General features: G+C 38.2%; 3 protein-coding genes and 3 pseudogenes across 3 annotated transcripts; 2 read left to right on the top strand and 4 right to left on the bottom strand.

The window, feature by feature from the left end:
• Positions 1–360: 360 nt before the first annotated feature.
• Positions 361–4,935, bottom strand: LOC137737000 (putative clathrin assembly protein At2g01600). The gene is made up of 15 exons (XM_068476340.1): positions 4,570–4,935; positions 4,367–4,436; positions 4,170–4,267; positions 3,439–3,577; positions 3,117–3,244; positions 2,891–2,983; positions 2,676–2,726; positions 2,426–2,491; positions 2,284–2,349; positions 2,099–2,179; positions 1,931–2,011; positions 1,627–1,794; positions 1,423–1,504; positions 1,200–1,321; positions 361–963 (listed from the first exon to the last, which is right to left on the bottom strand). Exons 1-15 carry the CDS (start codon positions 4,657–4,659, stop codon positions 613–615), a joined length of 1,686 nt encoding a protein of 561 aa, XP_068332441.1. The 5' UTR covers positions 4,660–4,935; the 3' UTR covers positions 361–612.
• Positions 4,936–5,606: 671 nt separating this feature from the next.
• LOC137735924 (probable NAD(P)H dehydrogenase subunit CRR3, chloroplastic) lies at positions 5,607–7,007 on the bottom strand. The gene is made up of 3 exons (XM_068475277.1): positions 6,666–7,007; positions 6,332–6,474; positions 5,607–5,902 (listed from the first exon to the last, which is right to left on the bottom strand). The coding sequence occupies exons 1-3, from the start codon at positions 6,929–6,931 to the stop codon at positions 5,784–5,786; spliced, it is 528 nt and encodes a 175-aa protein (XP_068331378.1). The 5' UTR covers positions 6,932–7,007; the 3' UTR covers positions 5,607–5,783.
• A 238-nt stretch (positions 7,008–7,245) lies between these two features.
• On the bottom strand, positions 7,246–10,693 carry LOC137736394 (uncharacterized; annotated as a pseudogene).
• Positions 10,694–11,049: 356 nt separating this feature from the next.
• Positions 11,050–12,979, top strand: LOC137736393 (uncharacterized; annotated as a pseudogene).
• A 412-nt stretch (positions 12,980–13,391) lies between these two features.
• LOC137737221 (uncharacterized) lies at positions 13,392–17,275 on the bottom strand. Its single transcript, XM_068476644.1, has 10 exons — positions 16,630–17,275; positions 16,389–16,526; positions 15,491–15,676; positions 15,228–15,365; positions 14,997–15,115; positions 14,782–14,914; positions 14,581–14,710; positions 14,396–14,475; positions 14,149–14,283; positions 13,392–14,060 (listed from the first exon to the last, which is right to left on the bottom strand). The coding sequence occupies exons 1-10, from the start codon at positions 17,146–17,148 to the stop codon at positions 13,821–13,823; spliced, it is 1,818 nt and encodes a 605-aa protein (XP_068332745.1). The 5' UTR covers positions 17,149–17,275; the 3' UTR covers positions 13,392–13,820.
• A 2,471-nt stretch (positions 17,276–19,746) lies between these two features.
• LOC137736392 (protein BCCIP homolog) lies at positions 19,747–23,855 on the top strand (annotated as a pseudogene).
• The last annotated feature ends 1,486 nt before the right edge of the window (positions 23,856–25,341 follow it).

Genomic DNA, 25,341 nt, shown 5'->3' with positions numbered 1-25,341 from the left:
AGAATAACTTTTTTGAAACTAATATATTGTCCAAATGACATTACCGATGACATAGATGATTGTCGTGTATTCAAATAATACAATATATGTCTGTTAAATAATTATCATGTCATGTCACTGGTTGCAAAAGATAACACATCCTCGTAAAGAGTGAGACTCCATACATTTTAAGTTGTATCAACTTACAGCCGGATTGCAGAGTCTCATGTATAATGGAACCCGTTACTCGTAAGTTGTATCTACTTACGGCCAGATTGTACAAAGTCTCATATATAATGGAACCCGTTCCTTTGTGAGAGTGTGTAATCGTTACAAAAACTAAAGATTAAAAATAATAGAGACACATGAGAAAAAGAGAGCTCCAAAAATACAGTAACCTTTTCTTTTGATTTAAACAAAATTACATCAATTTCTAAAATGTGTCAACTAATTATTACATTCTTCACTATTCGCTCGCCGGACTTTTACGCTGTTTATGTTCAAGCCGAACACCGTTCATTCCCAAAAACCAAAACCAAAAACCCATATGTGCTATGCTCACCAAATACACCAAAACCAACTTCACTGCGTTGCGCGGATTAACACTGTTTCAGATGATCAAACCATGTGTCCTCACAGAAGGCCAGTGCTTCCAAATGGATTGCTAGATTGCGGATGAGGCGCAGCACTTGGAGGAAATGTCCCAAACCCAGTAGTATCCCCGAAAGGATTTGTTGCACTCATCATCACATTCGGCTGTGGCTGGTGGTAGGTAGGTTGGAAAGGACCAAAGGGGTTGGACTGCTGCTGGGCCATTGATGTGATTTGAACTGCGGGTGGGGGAGCAACATTGTTTGAAAAGGCAAATGGGTCTTGGACCTCAAATGGATTCGGGGCTGGAGCTCCATAGACAGGCTGCTGAGACGCCCTATACGCTCCTTCATCGTATAAGCTGTTCAGAGTAAGTGAGTCTAACCCACCAGCCTGACAAGAACCAAAAACATGTATCAATCAAATTGCAAGCCACTATCAGGACAAAAATCCTACAAGGAACCGAAGCCCAGTAATATCTTTGCATATTATGGAAGCAAATCAAATATAGTGAGAAAAATCATTACTTCATACTGTTGGGGACGTGTACGTATTAGTAAAATGGTCATCGACAACAGGTATAGTAAACGATAAAAACTATAAATTTTGAAAGCAAGGGATGGGCCTACCAATTGCCTCTCATTAGGTGCTGAAATGTCGGTACTTGGAGTGGAGACCAGGGCAAGTTCCCATCCAGTAGGATCAAAACCATTTGCTTGGGCTGCACCAGAATTGAATGTTGGAGCTGCATCTGCAAATAAAAGCAGGAGAGATTTAAGAGTCATGGAACTATGGAAGTCAGAAAATGCCAAATAATAAATAAACAAATAATATAATATAACAAAATGGTACCGGCTTCAGATGTAATTATAGCTAGAGCTAAAGCATTTCTGTCCTCAATCGCAGATACATCAGCTGCGCTATAATCCAATCCCTGAATCCACAGAAAGAGATTGGTTGGGGTGAAAAAAAATGGAAATCAGTGACACAGAGAATGTGTAGAATAAAATAAACAAAAACAGTGAAAATTCATAGAAAGCAGAACTCGTAATCTACCAGTAAATCTCCAGTGGCCATGCTACTTTGAGGAGGTGGCGGTGGAGGTGGCAGAGGAGCTTCCGTCTCAACATTAGACACAGGCACAATGTCTAAAGCTGGTGGCTCAGATTCATCACCAGATAACTTTGCGTCTTCTGAGGGTTCTTCTGGTCTATATGTCAAAAGCTGTTCACAATGAGCAGATATAAATTATCTATAATTGTTTTTACAAAATAAAATTCCATTGGTAAAGAACCTAACTGATCAAAACTCAAAACGCTTAAAATTCCATAACAAAAAAAGAACAAGAATAAGTACCAACCAATGTCTCACTTGGAACAGTTACAGCCCGCGGTGCCTCTTTTATATACTCTTCCATCGTTATGAGGAAGGATTGCGGAGGCTGAAAAGGTTAAAATAAAGTACTTAGCATAAGCTGAGAAAACGGCAAGAAAGGAATATAAATAAATGCGCTGGAAACCTATAAGACCTCTCTCAAGACTGGAAACTGGAAATTCCTAGCAAGTTCCAATCCTTTGCAAACATCATAAAAATCAGAAAGACCTACAGCCTGCAGCAAATACCAAGATATCTTTAGCAGAGCAGCAAACTTAAACTAATAACGGATGCTATAGCAAAAACTCATGAGAACCCAAGATGATTGCGGATGTCTACCTGCTGACCAGCTCGTTTATAAACATCCAGGGCTTTAACTGCTTCATGTCTTGGCATCTCAAAAAACTGCAGCAAAAACGGATTTGAGAAACATATAGCCATTGGTAACAAAGTATTAGCTTGAATGATATAATATATTTACCTTATCAACAAGATTTATGATTCCATCATTAATGGAACAATAAATTTTAAAGCTCTCTTTCAATACCTGAAAGTAGGGACTCAAAAGGTCAGATATGAAATAAAAATAGCCTTTATCTGTTATTTGTTAAACTGACTTTAATAGTATAAGGATTAAAGCTTGCTTTCAGCACTTGATACTCCATTTATAATTTAAATAACATTGTCATATGTGAGAGAAAACAAAACTAAAATGAAGATGTGGGACATACCAGGGCCAGAGCATACTGTATAACGTAATTGATGGAAGCTGCTCCTTCTGGCTGCAAATTTAGAAGCAAAATCAATCATTTTGCACAAATGTGTAAAAAGGTTGTAACATTCTCTCTATATATAACTTTACAGAGATATAATAATGTATCACGAAATGAATATTTATACACATGTTTGAGTGCAACAGATAAACCACAAGTTCCAAATATGTTACCCGGCAACCAATAAGACGATACAGAAGCTGCTGTAAGGCAGGCAACTGCTCCAGCAGTTCTTCACTATCCAGTTCTCGGGTTCTACTATATCCCTGTTAGTAGTTAAACACAGGAAAGAAAAGATTGTGAATCCTCATAAAATAATGACTTATGTTTGAGGCAAAAGAAAGCATCTTTATCACCAAATCCTAACTAGTAATGAACCATGAAGATTTGGTAAAGTACCTTCTCTTGGCCCTCGGCAGGCCTTGGAAGACGTTCAGCTTCAATGTCATACTTCAGAACCCTAAAGCATTCGAGCCGTTCCTCCAAAAACAATGCATAAGTACGCACCCAGGCAGAGCAATCCCAAGCTGCAGAAGAGGAAAAGGCAAACAGAAGGGAATATTATTTATCTTTATGTTACAGATGTGTTTGTTTTTCTTCAATTTTGCGTTCAAATAAATGTCATAATTTCAATCAACTAATAGCTAGTAATGACAATTGACATGCAAAAGACGAGAGAAAATTCAAGAGAATTCAAGAGATTAAGGCATTTGAAATTCACCAATGGGGCTGGATTCGTCTTTGAAATTAGAAAGCTGGAGAATTCTTCCCCTCTGCGAGAAATTTAGAAGTTCTTCTCTGAAAGTAGGATCGCCCTCCCTCAAGGTCCTATGGATAACTATCAATGTTTTTAAAGCTACCTGCCAATCTCAAACGCAAAAATAATACAATCTAAGTTTAACAGAAATCAAAACATATGTATACATATTACATACGCATATTAATCCATAAGAATGAGCCATATACAGCCAAAAAGAAAACAATCAAATAAGTGTTACATCATACAACGTAAACTGACACAAAATTGAACCAGACCAGTAGAAGATCACTGATTTCACTTCAAAATAGTTAAAAGCACATAAACTTACTTTGTTTGGGCATCAAAAGAAATCCTTTGCACAAAAAGATTAAATAGAGGCATCTAGTGGAACAAATAAAAAAATGAAGAACATTTACGTAGGAACCTAATGTCAGTATTTCACTGTACTGTTATTGACTAACACCACAATACTATGAGTGATTAACTTAGACACATTTACGCGGTTTATTAAAGCAACCAACTATATTTCCAAGCAAACTCAGTAGGCATGATAAACAACAATATTAAGTAAACCCCACTTGAAATTCAAGGGAAATAGATACATATTAAGTCCAATAACCATCCAATACAAAATCGAAATTAAAATGTATGGCATTGCAAATTTTGCAATTGAATGGGGAAGCACGGCATACCGTCCAATTATGGGTCTTGCTTAATCTTCTTGAAAGAGCATGAATGCAATAAGCAACATCCGCCCGCGGTCGAATTGACGATGTGGCAATCAGAATCTCTGCATCCAACAAAACCCCAAATGTAAAAATCACATCTTTGGATCAAAATCCAACCACCCATTTGATAGAACAACGGATCTGAAAAATTAGAAACTGACTTCTGAGGTGTCTCTCTTTGGGCGGGCACTCGACGTGGTTGGTGGCTTTGACTATCGCAACATCCAAATCCTATTCTTAGAAAACAAACCCAAATCCAAAAATCAAAATCCAATTCCTCCGGATTACCAAAATCTAATCTTTATGTTTTTGCTTATAATTAATTAAATCAACGGAGATTAAAGAAAAGGAAAGGAATTGGCACCGCGTAATCGCTGTTGACGTGGGCAAGGCCGACTTTGGTGGAGTCTTTGAGAGCACCGTAGGCTTTCCTCCACGTCTGAAGCGTCCCCATTTCTCTCTGCTTCTTCTTCTACTGCACCACGCCAATTCCTCCACCGCTCAGATCGCTCTCTCTCTCTCTCTCACTCTCACTACCACTTTCTGTCTCTAGAATAAGACACGGTGACCTGGCTTGCAGACCTTGTTTCTCTCTCTTCTCTCTCTGTGGCTCCGATGGGTTGGAGGAAGAGAGAGGAAAGCGAAGGACTTTGAAGAAATTATGCGATGAGAAAAGAAAGAGAAGAACTCAAGAACGACAGGCTGCAAAGCAGAAACAATGCAACGGTGTCGTTGTGAATTCGATTTTCCGTTTTTATTCTTTCCTTTTTATTTTCATTTTTTCCTGAGGTGATGAGTCACTTTTATTTTTTATTTCTTTATTTTTTTTTGCTCGAATTTAATTATTTTTTATTGGTTGGAAATTATGAAATTATGACCTGCTTTTGGTGTGCGTCATATCACACATATAATATGGTTAGTGTCCCACGTTCACCACCATTACAAGCAAGGAACATACCCTCCTCCTAGTCTCGTAGGACAGTCACGGAACTACCTAATTCCACCATATATCGCAAAGAATTCTCCGTTTTGAGAATATGTGAAGGTTAAATTCGTATTAGTCACAAGATTATACTATTTTTTTTCTCCTCAGTCCCACAATTAGGATAATTTTCTTCATTTTAAACTGTTTTGCTTTATTAAATTGTCAAATATTTAAAAATTTTAAATTCTAAACTAATATAATTGTATTACTGATATAAATTTGATCCGTACAGATCTTTAACATGAAGACCTTAAGAAAGCAGAACCGTGTAAAGAGATTTATTGAAAAAATAGACTTTTGGGCTTTGTTTCCAAAGATTCTGCATCCAGAAGTTTAGGACTGTTGAACAGAAAATTATCCGGTAAACAAATAAATATTTGAAAAGAAAATACTTAGGAGGTCCGCCCACCAACAAGTTGATTTTTTTTATGTCAAAAGAAGAACTGTTAATAACTGTATTAGGTATAAGCGTGCCCTGCCGCTTGCACCCAAATCCGAATATTTCTTTTCGTAAACTGAAACCGTATAGAATATCGCATTGTAAAATACAGAGCCGGAGGAATTGTCATGGAAGTAAAATTTAAGTGACAAGTTTACATGATGAGGTCATCAAGAAGTGGAGAGTTGAGCTTGATGGCCCCAGCGGCCACTAAGAGCGAGAAACTCCAGATTGGTAGTAACCAGAAGAACACAAACTTGAGAACGTTTTTGCCTGCAGAAGCAAGCAAACACACAAAAACCAAAAACATATAAGTTCATCGATGATTTACAAGGTTGCAGTTAGCAGCAGATCATGCACAAGTCAACAAATGATCGCATTGCATCAATCAGGACCTGAAGTTCATCGATGGCGGGCAGGATTCATGAATTCAGGACGACAGATGGCGAAAGATGTAGAAAGGCGGTATGAGGTGGTTATGAAGAGACAAGTGATACAGAAGCTCTACTAGTTCTATATAACAATAATAGCAACCAAGCCTACTTCCACTAAGTGCGGTCGGCTGTATAAATCCTCGAACGTCAATGTGTTCGGTTTTGCGTCTTTACTAGTCATATCAGCAGATAAAATAGTTCACTCTAATTGAAAGATAAATGCATTTGGTAACTCACGTGCTTCATTTTGTTATGGCCAGAATATTACCATTTAGACGGAAACTCTTTTCAGTTTTATCGGTCACCCACTCTCCGGTCTCGCGGAGCTTCTTCTCCACCGGCCCTTCAAACTTGCTAGGAAAGTTCATCATAGACATGTCGAATTTCGCGTTCTTCTGTTCTTCCAAGTCCCTGAATGTTGTAGCACACAAACCGTATCAGGTTTATCAACTATCGACAAGAAAATGGAATTCGAAGAACGCAGCGGAAGTTAAACAAACAAAGCATTGTAACCTTAAAAGCAGCTAAAAAAGTGGATAGCAAGTCGAGAAATTCAGCGAAGTACATGTATGAACAAGACCAGTAGTATAACTGTCACATACTTTGGGTTTGCATCGCGGAACCTTCCGCCGCCAATAGCTCGTTCAATTTCAATGACAGAAGGCTGCCTCGGCTTGCGTTGTAGCTGGTTTTGCTGCTTCTTTCTTAGAATCGTTGGTGTATTGTTTCTGCTGGGCAGAGGAGGTTTGGTGGTATTGGCTTGGAGAGATGGCAGCGGTGGTGGCCGCGGTGAATCGTTGTTGTCGCTGGAAAGAGAAGCATGGGCAAGGTTTTTGGTTAGGGAAAGGCAAGAGGATAAGCTACACATGGTGGGTGGTAGTGGAGCGTCTCAAATACTGTCTATTCTGCTGTTGGACGGTTATAAGTTATAACAGTTGGCCGGGTCCAACTGATAAATATCTCCAGAAAACTAAAATAATGTAGCAAGAAAATAATCCACAGTTCTACAAAAAGAAAGGGTCTTCAGACCTAAAAAACCGACGAAATTTCATCTCATGATCATCTCGGGACAGAACTAAACAGTGTAGTGCAAAACAAGAAAAATGGCGTCAAAAATTTATCTCACTTTTAACCACCAAAATTTTTACATTCCTGTGCTTGTACAGAAGGGCAAGGAGCTTGATTACAATCCGTACATATACTAACGGCATCAGCTGCCCCAGTACAAAATTACGAGTTACCTCGCCCTTCAATATAAGGGTACATTCATAGCTTTAAGTTTGGCAAAAATGGAAAAAATTATCTCATAACCATAAGGTTTGGCACCATCTCCTTATGTGGGTAAGAGTCCTCAGCAAATGAAGTGCCCCGTTCCACTGTGGTCTTTGTGATAGGACAATTCTCCTCAAAACGGGAACTGCTCCAGCAACTACAATTGCCGAATGATTCTCACTGTCCATGCTCAGATTATACAGTATCGCCAAGCTTGCTTCAATGGCCCTCTCACTCCCTTCTTCAATCAGTTCGACCAACAGAAATATACCACCTTTGGAAGCAATGGCTCGCGTGCAATCAACCACCCCTTCAAAGATTATTTTGTTGAGTTCTACAACCGCAGCTTCCTTTTCTTCTAGAACGAATGAGGTTTTTAACTGCTCCATGAGTCTCGGAATGGTCTCGTGGAGAGTTACTTCCATGTTGATTGGGTCCTCGAATTCTAGTCTGGGACCAGAAAGAGAACCAAGTTTCACCAAACAAGCAGCAACCCAATCTTTGTTGTGAAGGGGGATATTAGACTACAGGATATCACGGAGAAATTTGGTGAAATGTGCGGAATCTATTTTTTGGCAGAACTTCTTAGAGTCGAGAAGTTTTGTAAATAACCGGGATGCTGCTGATATAGCAAGACCAGCTTCTTCAACTTCAAAGGCATATTTTTCTGGCTGCTGATTATATACTTCTGATTCCGTGTCTGAAAATACCACATACAGAAGTTAATAAAATATCAAATCTGTGAACAAGCACTGTTATTACTTACCTTCAAAGCGAAAGCGAAACCAGCATTTTCATATATTTTACAGTTTTACTAGAAGGAAAATAATTTCCAATTCCTTCAAGAATCTTTTGTTGGAAAACAATATCCAAACCAGATTCAATATTCACTGAAACGATGGTGTCCATACTCGGGTCAATAACTGTATAGAACTCAAGGATTGAAGCAGCTTTTGTTTGCAAACTTGGGATTGGTGTCTTTAATGTCTCAACAAGGCGAGCAATAACCCCAGAGTCGAGCACATTTTCATACTGACAGAACTTTACTCAGTCTTTTTTTTTTTTGTTTTTTCAAAAAGGACCAGAAAATTATGCACTCAACACAGTGAAGCTTAAACATTTGCGTTCTGCCCTTTTTTGTTCTTTTGCTTTAACATGGAAAAGTATGTGAAGCTACACTATAGTACATAAATTTCGCCTTTAACATGTGACATAATGGAGAAAAAGAACAGGGAGGGAGGGAGGGAGGGAGGAGGGGGTAATGAACCTGGTATTAGTTTTTGACATCGGCATATGAGCTGTGTCTCCAGTTATTCCCATGGAACCATAAGGACCCCTTCCAGCCTCCAATCCTTTTTTTTATCCGTTTACTGGTCCATCATAAAACTGGAAAGAAAGCAACATACTTGGTTAGCTAATTGATAACTATAAGGTTTCAAACATGTTATCAAGAGACAATTGACCAACCTTTGACTTCATTTTTTTACTAGGATCTGAGATCCGGGCAAGAATATCCAAGGCCTGCATTACAACAATGATTCACGTGATAAACTTAAACTGGAATCACTTGCCGTAAGAATTGGAGATTGGAAAAAAATAACATGATGAATGACCTTTTTCCAACAAGATGTCAGGGACCTCCAGACGCTTTAGAAGGTCAGTCAAAGGATCTCTAACACCTTCGGCTTCAATTAAATGGCAAACAACATTGCTGCATCAAGCAAAACAAGAACTTTGTCAGCTAAGTAGAGAGGCCAAGTTATTTGTTGCCTCATAAATTGCGCCTGTCAATTTAATTTTCAAAAGGGTTTGCCTTTCATTCAAAACACCCAAAACAAGAGACTTGAAAACAGTGAAAGATTACTTACCTTACAGACAACCTCTCTAGTGCACGAGCTACAGCCAGTACCACAGCATCATTCTTACCGTGTAGAAGCTGTACTAAAAGCTTAACTGCCCCAGCTTCTCTGAATGCTATCCTTATATGTTCATTGATAGATGCATCAGCAATTGCCTCGGCACCTCTTGTTATTGCAGACTCATCTTCAAGTCCAATAATCAAAACCAATCTAGCCACACCATCTGTCCATGGCAAAAGTGTGAGTTGTTTACCGGTGGTTAATTCAGATTGTTTTTTATCATCTTCCAGTTCAATGGCCCCCATACGAGCAAGAAACTGCTGCTGCGTCCGTCCAACAATCGCATTCATCTTGGCTTCCTCTATATTTGCGTTTTTGTCATCAACATGTAACCCAAGGAGTAATTCAGAGGCACCAAACCTGGAGGGAGTTTTATAAGTCTGTTCAAGCTCCACACCACCTGGTAAACTAGGCCATGAATACAAACCCGGCCTGAAGGACTTATAAGCTGAACCAATGATGGGGACGGGAACCAGACCTTCCTCCACAATAAGAATTCTAAAGTACTCATCCTTACACAGTTCTAAAAATGCATTTCTTGCCTCCTTTCTAATTACCTTAGATCCTTCAATCTCAGTTCTTAAGAGCTTTGCCTGCATTAATAATAAAGTGAATTAATCTATAAGTATCATAACAAAAAACATTAGAACAGGGGGATTCGAAACTATGATATAGTGATTGAAATGCTTAATATTTTGTTTCACATGCGATGGATACAAGATAATCCCAAACCAACTACTACGTATCAAAAACCATTGAAAATGAAAACCAGTACACTTAGCTAAAGCCATCCGATCCAACTCAAAAGCTAAATCTACTACCGACAAAAAATGGAAGAAGAAGTCTCACCAATTTTGGTATAACACCTGCTTCAACCATAATGCTGTGACTAAAGTGACTTAATGCCAAATTTGCCAACACCCCTCCAGCTGCTTCCTTCACCTTTATGTCCTCATCATCCACGGACTTAACAAGTAATGGCAACACATCAATGTTTGTAATTTTCTCTCTGAACTTCTCATCGACGGACAAGTTCCACAAAGTACATATAGCTTGCTCCTTCACCTGCAGAAATGTTATAACAACCTACCTCACTTTTCTACATCAAGAAAAATGTGGAAAGCGATTCCACGAGCGAGATACCCATCCTATACCTCAGGATTCAAAGACGGTCGATTTAGCAAACCCGTTATCTCTTCATTTGCTCCACTCTGTGCCACCACATCTCTATACAAATTAACAAGGGATATCGATCTTAAAAGTCCAGCAGCAGCTTCACACGCAAAACTGGATTCGGACCTCAGCAAGTTTACAATCAGGTTTATGCAGCCAGGAAACTGCATAATGGCATCAACATATTGCTTCCCTCCAAGTGAGTATTTCCAGAGTGCCACTATAGCCTGCTCTCTATCAAGGGAATCATTGTCCAGCCCGAGCATCCGAATAAACAAGCCGACATACCCCTCACCCAAAGAACTACTCTTTATCTCTTTGTGTCCTACAAATCAAAAGTGGCGAGAATCGGATTATCAAAGTTCACATTTCATCCTCATGAAATATAATTTTGTGGGTTTTAATCCTTATGAAATATAATCTTCTGGGATGAATCTTAATGAAACATATTAACGACTAAAAAGATTAGTTCTTGATAATAAATGGACGAAATTGAAAACTTACAGTGGGTGGTTTATATTGTTGTGGGGGTGGCATAAGCCGCACCGCCGCCGTCGCCACCGCTGACCCTTGTAAGAAATTGGCGGGGAGAGAATGATTTGAGGCATTGGGAACAAGTTGAATGGAAGAAGAGTGCTTTCCTTCTGTTTCTGGGTCTGGTGGGTTTAGCTGCAATGACTTCCATGTGGGTGTTTGAGATGCAGGGTGAGGACTGGTGGAGATGAGGCGGTTTCACCGTTAACGGCGGTTGGGCTGCCGAGGCCAACATTTTTACCTGATTGAGGCAGAAATTGGAAAGTTGCAGAGTTGCAGTGAGCTTTTGGGGTTCAGAAGAAGCTTTTCCAGTTGTGGGTTCTATTCAAGACTCAATCTTTAAGATTGTCTGGGGTTTTGGGGTTTTTTTATTTATTTTCTGTTTTTTATATTCATTTCTAGTGGTAAAAGTATAATTATAAGTTTGATAATAAATTATTATTTATTAATTATTATTTGTTATGTATTTTAACTTTATTGTCAAGAAATGCCATGCATTTTCTGCCATGAAACGCAAACCTTAGGGATAAGAAAACAGAAAAAAGAAGAAAGAGAGCTCTAAAATGAGCTGCTCATTCAGCTTCCAAATTCCCCCGGCGCTGCCTTCTCTCAGCCGTTCCCGGCGTTCTTCTTCTCTTCCAGTCACTTCCCAACACAGACATACCATCAATGTCAAGCCTGAAAAGGTACAAGCTTTCTTTCTCAGTCTCCAATTTCCATTCTAAAAAAATTATCCAGATCGTTAAAAAAGATCCGAACTTTAGCCACTCATGATCTCTGCTTCTCCTTCTAATCTTGCTTAACCTGTAAACTTAAAAAGTATTTCCGTTAATAGAAGCGCTTTTTGAAGAAGCATTCCCAACTGTATAGGGAAGCATTTGGATTTTTAATATAAACTTCAATGTTTTTCTAATAAAAGCACTTTTAATGTAAGTGCATGTGAGTATAAGTGTTTTCTAGATCAGTGTTCCGAAACAGGCCTAATCATGAACTATCTTAGCAGATTGAGCAGCATGCGTTTGCTGTCATTGGTATAAACTACGAGGAAGATTTGACATGGGTTTTAAGAGTAAGTCCACCCCTAAAAAATGAGCTGGCCTAAAGTCCATTTAATCCACCCAAATCAACAGTAATTGACTTCATTGAATAGTAATTGACCAAGTGCATCTCTACCCCTAAAAAATGAGCTGGTCCAAAGTCTAATTAATTCGTATTAAAAAATAATTTTATTTTGAATTTCAGATAGAATTTTTAACCAATCTTGTCACGTCACGTATCATTTTTCGAAAGTACAATTTTTGTAGGAGATGGTTAGGTATTTATATATTTATATATATATATAATCGTTTAATTTTTTCTGTATTTTTAAACATTTTTTATAATTTTTTTATTAAGTTAATTAATATGGACCGTTAGATTTCAAAAAGGTTAAAATCCAACACCTCAAAAGTGGACGCATGGTCCACGGTGAGATTCTGACATTTTTTTTTTTTGAAGTCTGGAACAAGCACCCACAAGCGCGTGTATCCCAGGCGCCAATTGCAAAAAAAAAAGAATCAACCATTGTTGATGGACTCATACTAACATTAGATAGACTGGTTCCTCACTTAGCCTATTCTGGACCGGCCTAGAGACTAGGATGGACTTTGAGACGGTGTCCAAAGAAGAGGTGAACTTGCTGTAATCCAGTCAGGAGTTGTTGCCTTCAGGTACTTCCTTGTCATGCCAGTAAGTACACTTCACCTTATCTTTGTACTTTCTTTTGTGACATGGAGCTTTTCAGAAAAGCACTTTAGTGTGATTGCAGCCAATTATCATGAACTGGCTTCGGATTAGGTGGTATAAGAGAAATCTCCTAGAGATGTACTTTCAGTTCATGTTTGTCTTCTTGTTCTTCCCTTGGTAAGTGCCCTTTTTTAATCATTTCATTTGGTTTCTTCTTGATTATCCTAAACGAACCACCAAAATTTGGGGAAGTGATTCCGCACACTTCTGCTTATTTCTCGTCTTCGAAATGAAATCAAAAGTGAGTCGAAATACAAAGTGCTGAAAGAAAAATGAACCGTACGGAAATCATCCCCTTGTCGCTGTTAAGATTTAGAGTAGAAAAAGCAGTGATTCAGTTATGCTTCTCCCATTGTGCAGAGTACTACTTTGGGCACCATTTCTGAACTTCAGGAAGTTCCCACGAGATCCATCCATGAAGTATCCTTGGTCGAGCCGGACGATCCTGACCAAATAAAAGCTGGCTTTCTAAAGTACCCATTTGCAGAACCTGAAGAGTACTCGTAGAAAATGCAGATCCTCTATAAGCTTCTTGTAGTACTTAGGTACTTCCGAACGCCGTGGCGGATGCAGCTGAACATGTACAATGTTATACCCCAATGACAGATTTGATACATATGAACTTAAATCCAGAACTCTAATGAATATAATGAAGAATCAAACCTCAAATTCAAAATTCCTTTTCAAACGAAACACTAATCCGAGAATACATATTTCTATCGGTCTCTGAGTTCTCATAAACATATTGCTGGTATTTGTAGATGTTAGCGGGGAATACCTTCAAACGAATCTAAATAGACATGAAAGTTGAACCGAAAACAAAAAACTCAAACCAAATCAAACCTTCAAGCAAGTATCGACCTTCAACTACGTCTAGTTCTGTATCCCGTCGGGATAAAAGTATAAATAGAACTTCCTGTTTGTCGCCACCTTATTCTGGAGTAAATTAGCAGAACTTTTCTTCATCATACTCTATTTTGTAAGAGAATAAAAGTCGGTACTTTGCACCGTCAGCTTCTAAACCAGCTTCGCTCATCCTGCTAAGGAAAGATTCTCGGAACTGGAAATCACAGTTCATTCAAAGAAAGAGCTGATAGTCACTGTTAGTTTCTTCAACTCCGATTCCCAAGACTCCACGTTTGGGGACATGACAGCAGCACCAACAGCCAAGGCAACAACTGCAAGGGCCACAGTTTTCTTGCACCCGCTTCCCCGTGATATCTTCCCCAATAATGTCTTACAATACTTGTCTGCTTCCTTGTTGAGCTTTTCTTGGCTTGCATCCTCTGCCTCACCAGCCAATGCCTTGTCATTCTACAAGCATAAAACAAGTTATACTTTGCCCATAGCTAAATCATCTATAAGTTCTGGTAAGATCATGAAATCCAAAAAAAAATGTTACCTTGCGCCTAAAACTTTTAAGAGCTTCCCTCATAGGATCAAAAGGAGAGAGATTTGCAGAATGTTCTTTCCATTGGTTAGAAAGTTTCTTCAGAACAGCAACACTCGCTTCTAAGTTTTCCTCGTAGACCTTGTCCTGTTACCATTTGATGCACAACACAGAAATCAGATTGATAAATTCACCAACGGTGCAGTTTCAAACCCCAAAGATGAATGCAACGATGCTAATGAGAAGTAGAATATCTCACCCACTGCTTAAAGCAATCAGAATGTTGGGTCAAACACCAAATGAAAATTCCAGCTGCTTCATCGGATAGCTCTGGTATACCTGCGAGAGACAGAATTATCTCAATCCCATTTTATGAACCTACGATTTCTCCTTACTTAGGAAACAAAAACTACAATACAAAGGAAGTCAAAACAAATTACGTACTTTCTCCTGCAGCTTTGACAGCAAAACTCAATATATGCTGTGAAACTTGTTTCATTGCTTTGCTTCCAGGGGTGCCAGCTAGAGCGACCGCTTTTAGGGTTGGATATATAGCCTCAAACCTTTCAGTGGCCTGTAAAATTATCATGCTTAAGTACAGTGCAATAAAATAAATTTAGTGAATCTTCCCTTAAAACTAATTACCTTTACTCTAGCTGAATGTGCAGGGAAGGTAACTCCCATAAGTATCTCCAATGCAGAAGGTGGCACCAAACGCTCGCCCTTCCTAACAGCACTATTTACTAAAATAGTACGAGCTTTGGGCATAGACAGAATTCTGCAACCAAAGTAACAAATTTCAGTGTTGAAGAATGTAAAGGCAATAAAAAATGTTTGAAGCGATAACTATCTTTTAATACCTCTCCACTAGCTGCAAAACAAGGTCTCGGGACTGTGGATTACTACTTTTTCCACAGACTAAAGGCAACACATTGCGTGCCCATGCATGCAACCCAACGGCGAGGTCCCCTTGACTAGCCTAAACAAGACATATTTGACATCGATTAAATTTAACATTAACATAAGAACTAATGTTCTTTTTTCCATGAAGAAAGATCGTTTAAACCAGTATTATATTGTTAACCACTTACCTGAACTATCATCCATATAGTTATTGGAAGCTTATCTTGTCCTTGATACTTTGAATTTTCTCTCAGTGTTGGCAATATAGTAATCAAGACATCGGGTTTTCTTCGCAATACCATTGCTACAACCACAAATATTGCAACCTGAGAATTCAACAAAGTTCAAGTTTTTATCAGCAGTCAACAAGTACATATTTGTAACATTAACAATGAATCTATCAACCAATTCCTGGACAAGTAAAAGATGAAAGTGAGGAGAGGTGAAATACCTGAGATTTTGAAGACACATTCTGCACAGCCTTCTTGCCCTTCGTGCCAGAAACTTGGCTCGCTAGGTCTGCAAGAATGCTGTCTAAGGACCATAATATAAAAGACCCAAGGGCCTCAACGGAACACTGGTTAATCCAATCAACTGATGTCTTAAAAACAGCTTCAGAAATATGAGAAAGGGGGATCTGTTAAAGAAAACACCACTAAGTGATTAGGTTGTCCAGGAGCATGCACACTCAAATTGCTTCCACCAATAAGTTATTAAGCCCCATAAAATAGAGGTCACAAGCCAGAGAATTGGTAGAACCAGATAAGTTACTTGCCCTAATTATCCATCTTGCAAATATCAACCTTATCATCACATGCATGTATATTAGAATAAAACGTTCTTTCAACAAATTATAACATTATCCACCAACCGATTCACCTTTGAGGCCATAAATACCACCTCTACCATTACCAGAAATAATACGCACAATCGTTTTCAGGAAGAAGCGAAATTATATTCAGAAGGAAGTATGCTGAAAATCGTAGGAATGATATGGAGAAACCCCAAAAACAACAGACAAACAGCTAATCTCAACTAAACATCCAACAAGATCAAACAAGGATCATATTTGTTCAAATATATATCTAAGGGGAGAAGGTTTCCACAGATTTGTTCGAATATATATCCAAAGAGAAAAACTTTTCGCAGATTTATTTGACTATATATCCAAAGAGAAAAGCTTTCCACGGAATTTTGATCTCATTAATATAAATGACATTAGTAATATGGAACAGAAAAGAGCATCATGCACAATGGTAATGGTTCACAAGCAATTCAACCCCGAAAACAGATATTCAACCATTTAATCAATGCATCAGGTATATAAATGAATAAATTTCAAAACTTACATCGGCAAGCTTGGCCACCGATGACTCCTTGAACATCTTCACCCATGGAAATTGAGAGGCAGACACCGCAGAGAATGCGCGGCCGAAATAGTCCGCGAAACGCATCAGCTGTATGTCCTCCTTCGACTCGTATGAAGCCTGTTGCAATTCACAATCCCCAAATCAATTCAAAATTTTGGAAATTTAAATCGCATTCAATTGAAAACGAATAGATCAAGCTAGATCAGAGCATAAAACTCACCGAAATGTCAATGAGGAATGCCTCGAGATCGTTTGCCTCGTCGATCTTAGCGGCCGCCTCAGCCACCGTGACCTTAGGCTTCTTCGGCTTCTTAGGCTTGGATTTCTTCGCCTCCTCGGCCTTAACGTTCTGCGCCACAGCTTCGTCATCGCTATTATCCCCATCCTCGTCGTCAGACCTGAGCTTCGATCTCGCCGGAGCAACATCGTCGAGGTCGACATTGGCCCTCTGAGCTTCGAGAATCCGCCGGCGCCGGTCCTCCGACTGTTTCTCCAGCGATCGGAAAACGCCGTTTCCGTTGGCGTTCGCGACGCCGGGGACCAGCTTGTTCTGATTGTTAATTGTTTCCGCGTTCGATTCCTTCTTCTTCCTCGGGCGCTTCGCGGTGACCTTCTGCCAACCGTGGTCGTTGTTGGTGGTGGTATGATGAGTACTGTAATCATTGGCGGCGGTGGATGCGGCGTCGTAATGGTCGCCGTTCCCGATTGATTCGAAAGCTGCAGCGTGATTTTCTTCCATGATTTGATTTGGTTGTCGGTGCTGAATTTTCTCGGGAAAATTGAAAGAAAGAAATCGGAACTGAGAAAATCGAGAGAGAGACGGAGAAGGGAATTCAAGTTCGGTTGGTGGTAGTGAATTTAAGGGCGTTGACTTGATGAATCTGACCCTTGTTTTATATGGAATTACATCGTTACCAACCGTTTGGATTTTGTATTACCAATCTGAAAATAACTAGTAAATTATAAATCAATTAGTCCTAATCTTATTCTTTGTCGGATCAAATCATCCCTAATCCGAAATTAATAGGAATTTGTATACCATACGAACTCTTGCTTAAAGTTGAAATTTTATGAGTTGTACGGTTTAATAACTTTTTTTAAGTAAAACACATATAAGCAAGTCACTTTCACGATGTGTTTTTTGAAATAACAAAATTAATGATGGATGTTAGTTTTCCAGTAAAGTATTTTTATCTTTTTGTACTGGTGAAATAATTTACATTACGCAATTTTATATTTTTTAGATGTAAGATTAAATCAACGAAAATAATGAATTTGTTAAAATAAACATAAATGTGTGGAAAAAAAAAAAGGCTTGTAATGGTGTAAGATGATTTTTTTAGCAATATTGGGAAAAGAAGGTGTTGTGCTGTCTCACTGTGTGTAATTGATGGATGGTTCATGGCACAATGCAATGCTTGTGGAGTAATTCATCATCTCTGAGTGACAGACTGTCACGTGACTAATTTGGAAATAAAACAATTTTCCAATTAAATGGAATGCTAATTTTGGTATTCATTATTACCATAACATGCCTAGGGAATGCATATCTTAACAATTTAGATTTTTTTTTATGTCCGTGACTCGTGATACCTGAGATGGCAAGAATGACCGGAATGCTCATAGCTTGTGACGTTCAGGCGATCAGATGATCAAACTGAAGGGACTAGTGTGGGTCAAAACATGTTACTCTAATAGGTATCTTGACTAGTTAGCCTTTTTAGTCAGATTGGACTATGCCTTGGTCAGATCAGATTACGCTTCAGTCAGATCAAACTACACATCATTCAAATCGCACTTTGCCTTAGTCAGATCAGGCTAGTTAGACGAAGTCAAAATACCAAGCAAAGTTAGACATATTAGGCTGGAGTTCATTAAAGATGTTACTTGTCTCCAAACCTAATTCAAGTCAAATTAGGATATTTTGGGGATTCAACGTAATCATAATCTCCTGATTTAATTGGAAACGCTCTTTCAAGATATCTATAAATACTCCAACCTGGTATTTATCAGGGATCTCTGAGATCTTCTCGCTGAGTCTCTCATGGTGGATATACAATTCATATTCTCTACGCCCAACATAGGCTCACATATTATCTCTACAACCTGTTCATATATGCGTAGACATAGAAAAGCATCTCTTACATGCCTAAGCCAAGGCACCTTCATCAAGAATGCATTATAATAATGGGAGTTTTAACGAAACACTCTCGATACTGTTCACTTTTAACGAAAAATGACATTTTTACCTTTCTTGATACTATTCACTTACACCTTTATTTGTCATTTTTCATTAAAACTAAAGTTTTTGAGGACTTTCGTTAGTTTTCCTTATAATATATTGCACATCATACATACTCATTCTCTGTAACTACATCAGTGATTTGATTCTCTATCATTAGATACAGTCTGATCTGAATTCAATCACACACCCTCCAATCAACCCCATTCTCTCCTCGCCAGAGTTCTAAGTGCTTTTAACTGGATTTTGCCTCCGCCCCCAAATGTAGGCGCATTTTATTCCAACATCTACTATTCAAAAAATGAACAGCTTCTTAAATAGATTTAACTTTTTTATTAATATTATCGCACGTGGATGAGTGACGTAATATAACTACTGATGCGGGAGGAAGACTTGGAGAAAACAATTTGAAACTATTAATATGCTTTGGAATAACAAAGGTTTTGTACTTTAATTAATTAAGAATTTCTTAAGTTATTTTGGGAGTTGTAAGGGTGTCATGGAAACTTGAGGTCTATTAATTTGTAAACGCTTATAAATATTGTATTAGAAAGCCTTGAAGGACAGATTTGAATGAATTAAAATATATTTTGCTTTGTGCAATTGAAGTGAGTGATTTCTCCTTCCCTAATCAAGCATTTGGCTTGGTCGTGTGAGTGAATCCACGATTAGCAACATGAGCGAGCTCCGTTGCCCCTGGTGGTAGCGCTGTGCACATCATTTGTGTTCGTCATCAAAATCAACTCAGTTCCCGTGACTTTTATCTAGAGAATCATACATCACTCGAAAGCTGTGGAAGTCTAGTTTCCAACGCAACAAACCGTGCATCAAACCGAATTTTGTGTGTGCAGATATCGACAAAACACCATAGAGCATCAGTGCTGTCGCGAAAACAAAATCAGTTTTCTTGCGGGTCAGTTTTCGATTTGGTTAAGTATTTCTCGACCTTCATGCCATATATCATTTGAAAGCCCTTCCAGTCTAGTTTCTAATTTCTCAAGCGATTCCTCAATCCATTATTTCTACTAAGCAATATCTACAATTTACTAAAGCATGTTGCTGCCTCCAGTAAATGAGGTTAGATGGGTTCTAGAAATGACTGTCTTTGATTTTTCAGGTGACGATTTTCTAAATCTCAATCTTCCTCCAAATTTTGATCGTTGTCCAGATGGTGCATGTGAGATTTGTTGTGCATGTAATAAGGTTGAAAAACGTTCCAACATGGAGTTTGGCACGAAAAGGGAATATACAGAAAGCAGTGCTGTAATCGATAACTTGGCCGAATGGGATTCCGTCCCAGTTTATGATCAATACGAGGGCAATGAAGATATGGTTGAAGAGTTCCATGGACAACTATATAATGGAGTACAAGCTCTTAATATCTGTAGCATTCATGATCCTTTTTGGGACAGTTTCGTTGCTCAAGATATGAGAGGAGAGCCCTTTGATAGAAGAACTTTTCAACATGATTTGAAATCTCTCGGCTCATTTGAAGAAGTGATTTGGAAGCACTATTCCAAGGTGATTATTTTCACGAAGAAAACATTAATGTGTGCATGGTCTATAGGAACTTGGAAAATTTTGGTGCTAAATTGGGTATTGTGGAACATCTTGGTTGGACATCCAATAGATCGACGAAAAAAAAAAAAAAAAAGACCAAATGAAATTCGAGGACGAATTTTCTTCAAGAAAGGGAGAATGATGCGGGAGGAAGACTTGGAGAAAACAATTTGAAACTATTAATATGCTTTGGAATAACAAAGGTTTTGTATTTTAATTACTTAAGAATTTCTTAAGTTATTTTGGGAGTTGTAAGGGTGTCATGGAAACTTGAGGTCTATTAATTTGTAAACGCTTATAAATATTGTACTAGAAAGCCTTGAATGATAGATTTGAATGAATTAAAATATATTTTGCTTTGTGCAATTGAAGTGAGTGAGTTCTCCTTCTCTAATCAAGCATTTGGCTTGGTCGTGTGAGTGAATCCACGATTAGCAACGTGAGCGAGCTATGTTGCCCCTGGTTGAGTGAATCCCAGGTTATCTATTCCCCTCTCCTCGATACCCTTGGTTTTGTCCTGCATCAAGTGGTACCCTAATACCCCATAATTTCTCAGAATTAACGAAGATTTTAACGGATCTGTGTTCGGTGTGATCAATTTGTAATGAATTTGGTGTATATATGTCGATTTCATTTTGGTAATTAATTTGCTAACAATAGCCGAATTTTGGACAGTTGGATTGATGTAATGGGGGACAACCTTAGCTTAAGAGCCAAAACGGGTGGATAACCTCGCAAAGCAACTCTCGATTGACAACAATTAGGTAATCTTCCCTTTTTTGGTTATTGATTTACTAACTTTTGGACAAAATTTGTAAAATAGTTTAAAAAAAAGATATAACAATTTTGATTGAATAAAGGGAATCAAGAACAAACAACACAAGTTAAAACTCCTAATTCAAGTTCAACTCTCACGAATGTATTTTTTGAGATCACCGACTCGACCGAATATTGAGTGGTGTGATACTTACTGTATGCATATTATAAAAGTCGGAATCGGAGACTTTGAGTTGCTGTGCGACTTTGTTGTGTGCTATGTCGGAATTGGGGGTTCGATGTCGTTTTTACTTGTGTTGTCGTTCGTTTTTAATAACTAAATTATTCATCTTTCGTTAGCAATGCAGCTCTCTGTTTAGTTGGTGAAAGATCTGGGAGAAATTGTTTGAATCAGTTGGTTTATATTTTTTTCAGCTTTTAGGGTTTAGCGTTTAAGGTTTAGGAAAATGCTTGGTTGAACTAAGCCAAATTGTTGCCCTGTCCGTTTGAGCTACAATTTATTCGTTTTTCGCCCCAACGCTGTGAATGCGGGGAAAATTTTCATTGTGATCAGAACATAAATAATACAGCACATGTTTTTATATAAATGGTGAGAAATTTTATTTTTTAAATTATAAACTTTTTAACACACATATCTCACTATTAATGTAGTAACACATGATGTATCACTCTATGTACCCGATCACGAAAAATCTCTCGTGAATACGAAACAAGGCATTGCCGGTATCAGCTTCTGACTTTTCCTCCATTTGCTCGTCACGTCGCTCACGTTGTCTCCATCTGCATGGCCAACCACCGAAGGCACGGCACGGACCTCCCTAAAAATTCACCACCTACCTCCACAGGTATTACCACGTCCATGGGCGTACTTATTACTCCTGTTATGCTTTTTAGCTAACGGTTGCGTAAAGAAAACTTCGGAAGCCAAGAAAGAACAGTCCGAGTCTTCTGATGAAGAAGAGTTTGATGCGAGTAAATTCTTCTTGTACTATTTTTCCGTGATAATGGATGGGAATTCTCGTAGTGCCCATTATTCATACTGTATGTGAATATGAGGATAACTGAAATACAGAAGTGATTACTCACTCATATCGTAACGATTAGTATTTTTATTCTTATCTTGGAAGGGAACTGTCCAAGCAGATTTTGCTTTCTTTGATCCAAAAACCTGACGACTTTCATGGAGTGAAGCCCTTGCTTCAGACATACCTTGATGATAGGAAAGGGCATAGTCCCGTTTTGTGGTGGTTAGCTTGCTACGCGATCTAGCGGTGCCATTTCGCTATAAATATCTGTAAAGAATGGAATTTGAGTGGTTTTGCAGACAATATTGGAACAGACCACTGTAGCCTGTAGGAACTGTTGTTAAAATAGAGGCTGATGAAGATAATGGAGTTTTCGCTCTTGCTACTGCCCTTAACTTGGAAAGATATAAAGCAAGTGATCCATATCTTGTATTCCATAGATTGGTGTGTTCTTAGCTTTACGTAGCTTTTTCCTTCTTTTTTTTTATCTTTTACAGGTGAAAATTTATCTTTTTGCTCTTCCTCTTCCCACTATTTGGATCCTTCATTGTGTTTATTTGATTCTTATTGGGGCCATAAATGTATTACGGAGGTTAAGGAGTTTCTCCTTAAAGTTGTCAAGAGAAGGATGTGAAAGATGACCTGGGATCGCATTTGGGAAAGGAAGAAAAGAGTGTGGGTCATTTGGTCTCTCAACGGCTGACGAATTTACCACTGCAGCTCTTGCCACCTCTTTATTATGCGGTCTTTGATGAAGTCTCTTGAGATACAGAAGATGACGTTAGATTCAATGATATGGGACTGATAACTTGTGTCTATTTTCATACATGCTCGGAACAAATTCTTCTACATAACTAACATTTATTGTTTCACCTGTTGTAGCCAACAGCAGAGCTCCGGAATTTCTCTCGCTTACATCTATTTATTTTGTTTCTGATGCAAAATTACGGCTGAGGAATGCACACCAGAAAAAGGGTGTGAGTCAGTGACGAGGCAATAATATTTATAAAGCCAGAAGATGACATATTTCACAAGGTACTGATCATTTGACATAAGCACTGTTTCATGTTTCTTGCGTTTTCGCCAACTGTTTTCTTAAATGCATTTCGGCTGAGCTCTTGGTCCTTCGAATTTCCCTTGCACACTGAGCAGCCAACTCTTGAGGCAAGTAGTAGTATTGGCAACCTGTTCGTAAAACTAATCCACTAATGCTTCACTAGCACACCACTAAAGAAATAAAGGGATTTGGACATTTCAAAATATATTCTGAAGAGACGGAAGATATCCCACGGCCAGTTAATCCAATCAAGGGGAAGGGAATGAGCTGGTGGAGAGAATGCCCTTAGCTATTTCATCTGTTACCCTCTTGCTGAAATAACCGGTCATACTGAATGTCTAAGCTCTGCTCTTGTCCGAGAATTAACTGTGATGCAATTGAATCACCCAGCGCTCGATCAAGGACTGGCGGATGGACCAACCCGGCCAACCTACTTGTTGACATGAGGGCGGACATTTCAAAATATATTCTGAAGTTACTATATGATATGTAACGAGGATCGGACAGAAAAGGAGGAAAACTACCTCGTTGGTATTATGTCCACAGTTCGCTCAAATAGGTCTTGGCATTTTCACGACACATATACTAAAGTACCTTATGCTGAAGACATTCAAACTCTAAAACAAATATGTCTAGCTATTGGTGGTGCAATTAAGGTTGATTTCGTGGTTGCATTGTAGCTAAGAAACTATCAGCAAATGGGGTTGGTCATGGATGTTAAAGCAGACCAGATCCCAACGTTCCGACAACAGTTAAAATCTGTAGTAGATGAATCACGATTCTAACCGAAAGGTTAAGCAAATTCTTTAAGTAAGTGCCTTATTTATCATCTCTAAACTCGTGTTTAACGGATGCATGGTTACTGAGATCATCCTAGCTGCATTATCTCGTTGCATGTGTTGCAGGTGCCAAATTTTGATGTCTTTCCGCGGGTGACTGAGACGGTCCCTCGCCAGGTTTACCAAGAAAAGGTGAAGCAATGAAAGGTGGACATGCATTGAGGAACTTGTCATAGACTCACTCATCTTTGAGATTCTGTATGAATCGAAAAGGAAATGGCAAAACTACGAAACCATCTGCATTTTCTTGGAAGTGGAACTTAGGTATAAGACCAAAGATGAGCACCATTTTCCTACAAGTATTGTGTTAGTTTGAAATCTTTTGGCGATGAGAACAATATACATGGATTGTTTTGTTTGAAGTTCTATCCACATAGATAGCACATAATTACATACACAATGTAGTCGATGCCTTCTAACCCAAAAAAAAAAAAAAAATCCCTTACTCAATTATTTTTTTCAAATTTAATTTAACTTTTTTATATTATTATTCGAAGCTAGATTAAGAAGTTGAATACGATTTGAACTTGGAATACAGTTAATTAATGATGGAGAAAGATTAAGTAAAAAGTTTTTAACTAAAAATAGAAAGCACCCTCATCAATTATGAGCACTCGAATGCAATAATTTATTTTGAAAAGGGTAGTGCTTCACATGGATGCTCAATTGATTTTAGTGTATGATATTGTATACATGAGTACTCATCAAATGATTAAAACTTTATGTTACGTCATTGGTTTAATGAATAACGTATGTAATCATAAAATGATTTTTTTTTTCTTTTTACATAAAAAATGTACTTAAGGAATTGATCCTTAATTTTCACATTTACTTGTAAAGTTAACTCAAATGATCAACGTTTAATGTGTGCGACAATCTGTGTCAATTAGTAAGTCGAATTGAGATCTCAAATTAAATAATGACAATTATCACTAGGTCAAATGCTTGATACTATTTTATGAGCATAACTTATATGAATTCAGTGTAAATTATCTTATTATTTATAAATAAATAAAACAAATCTAAATAAATTATAATTATACAATCAATAATTGAGTTTTCTCTGCTGTGCCTGCATTATTTGAGCACATCTGTCGTCCCTTCTTCTTGTTTTTTGGCCGTAATTCAATCCACGCGGTTCTTACTCAATAATTGACCATTGGCAGTTGAAGGAATTCATAATTTTCTTTGCTGGGCCTCTTAATTTTCCCAAGTTTATACTTATTGGAGCGATAATTTAATGTAATTACACAACATTTTTTAACAAATAGACTTAAATTTGAATATTGAGACGTGGCACATTGTCTTAGCCCAACTTATCTACATCAGATCTTCACGTACCACAAGCTTAAGTTTCCGTCTTTCTTAATCATAGTTTTAAGAACCAAAATCACCCATAAATGATAAAACATCTCACATTGACGCAAAAACT

Source organism: Pyrus communis, chromosome 6 (assembly GCF_963583255.1).
Source record: "Pyrus communis chromosome 6, drPyrComm1.1, whole genome shotgun sequence".
Taxonomy (NCBI): domain Eukaryota; kingdom Viridiplantae; phylum Streptophyta; class Magnoliopsida; order Rosales; family Rosaceae; genus Pyrus; species Pyrus communis.
The sequence above is the reverse complement of the archived record's forward strand: the minus strand, read 5'-3'. Positions and strand labels throughout refer to the sequence as shown.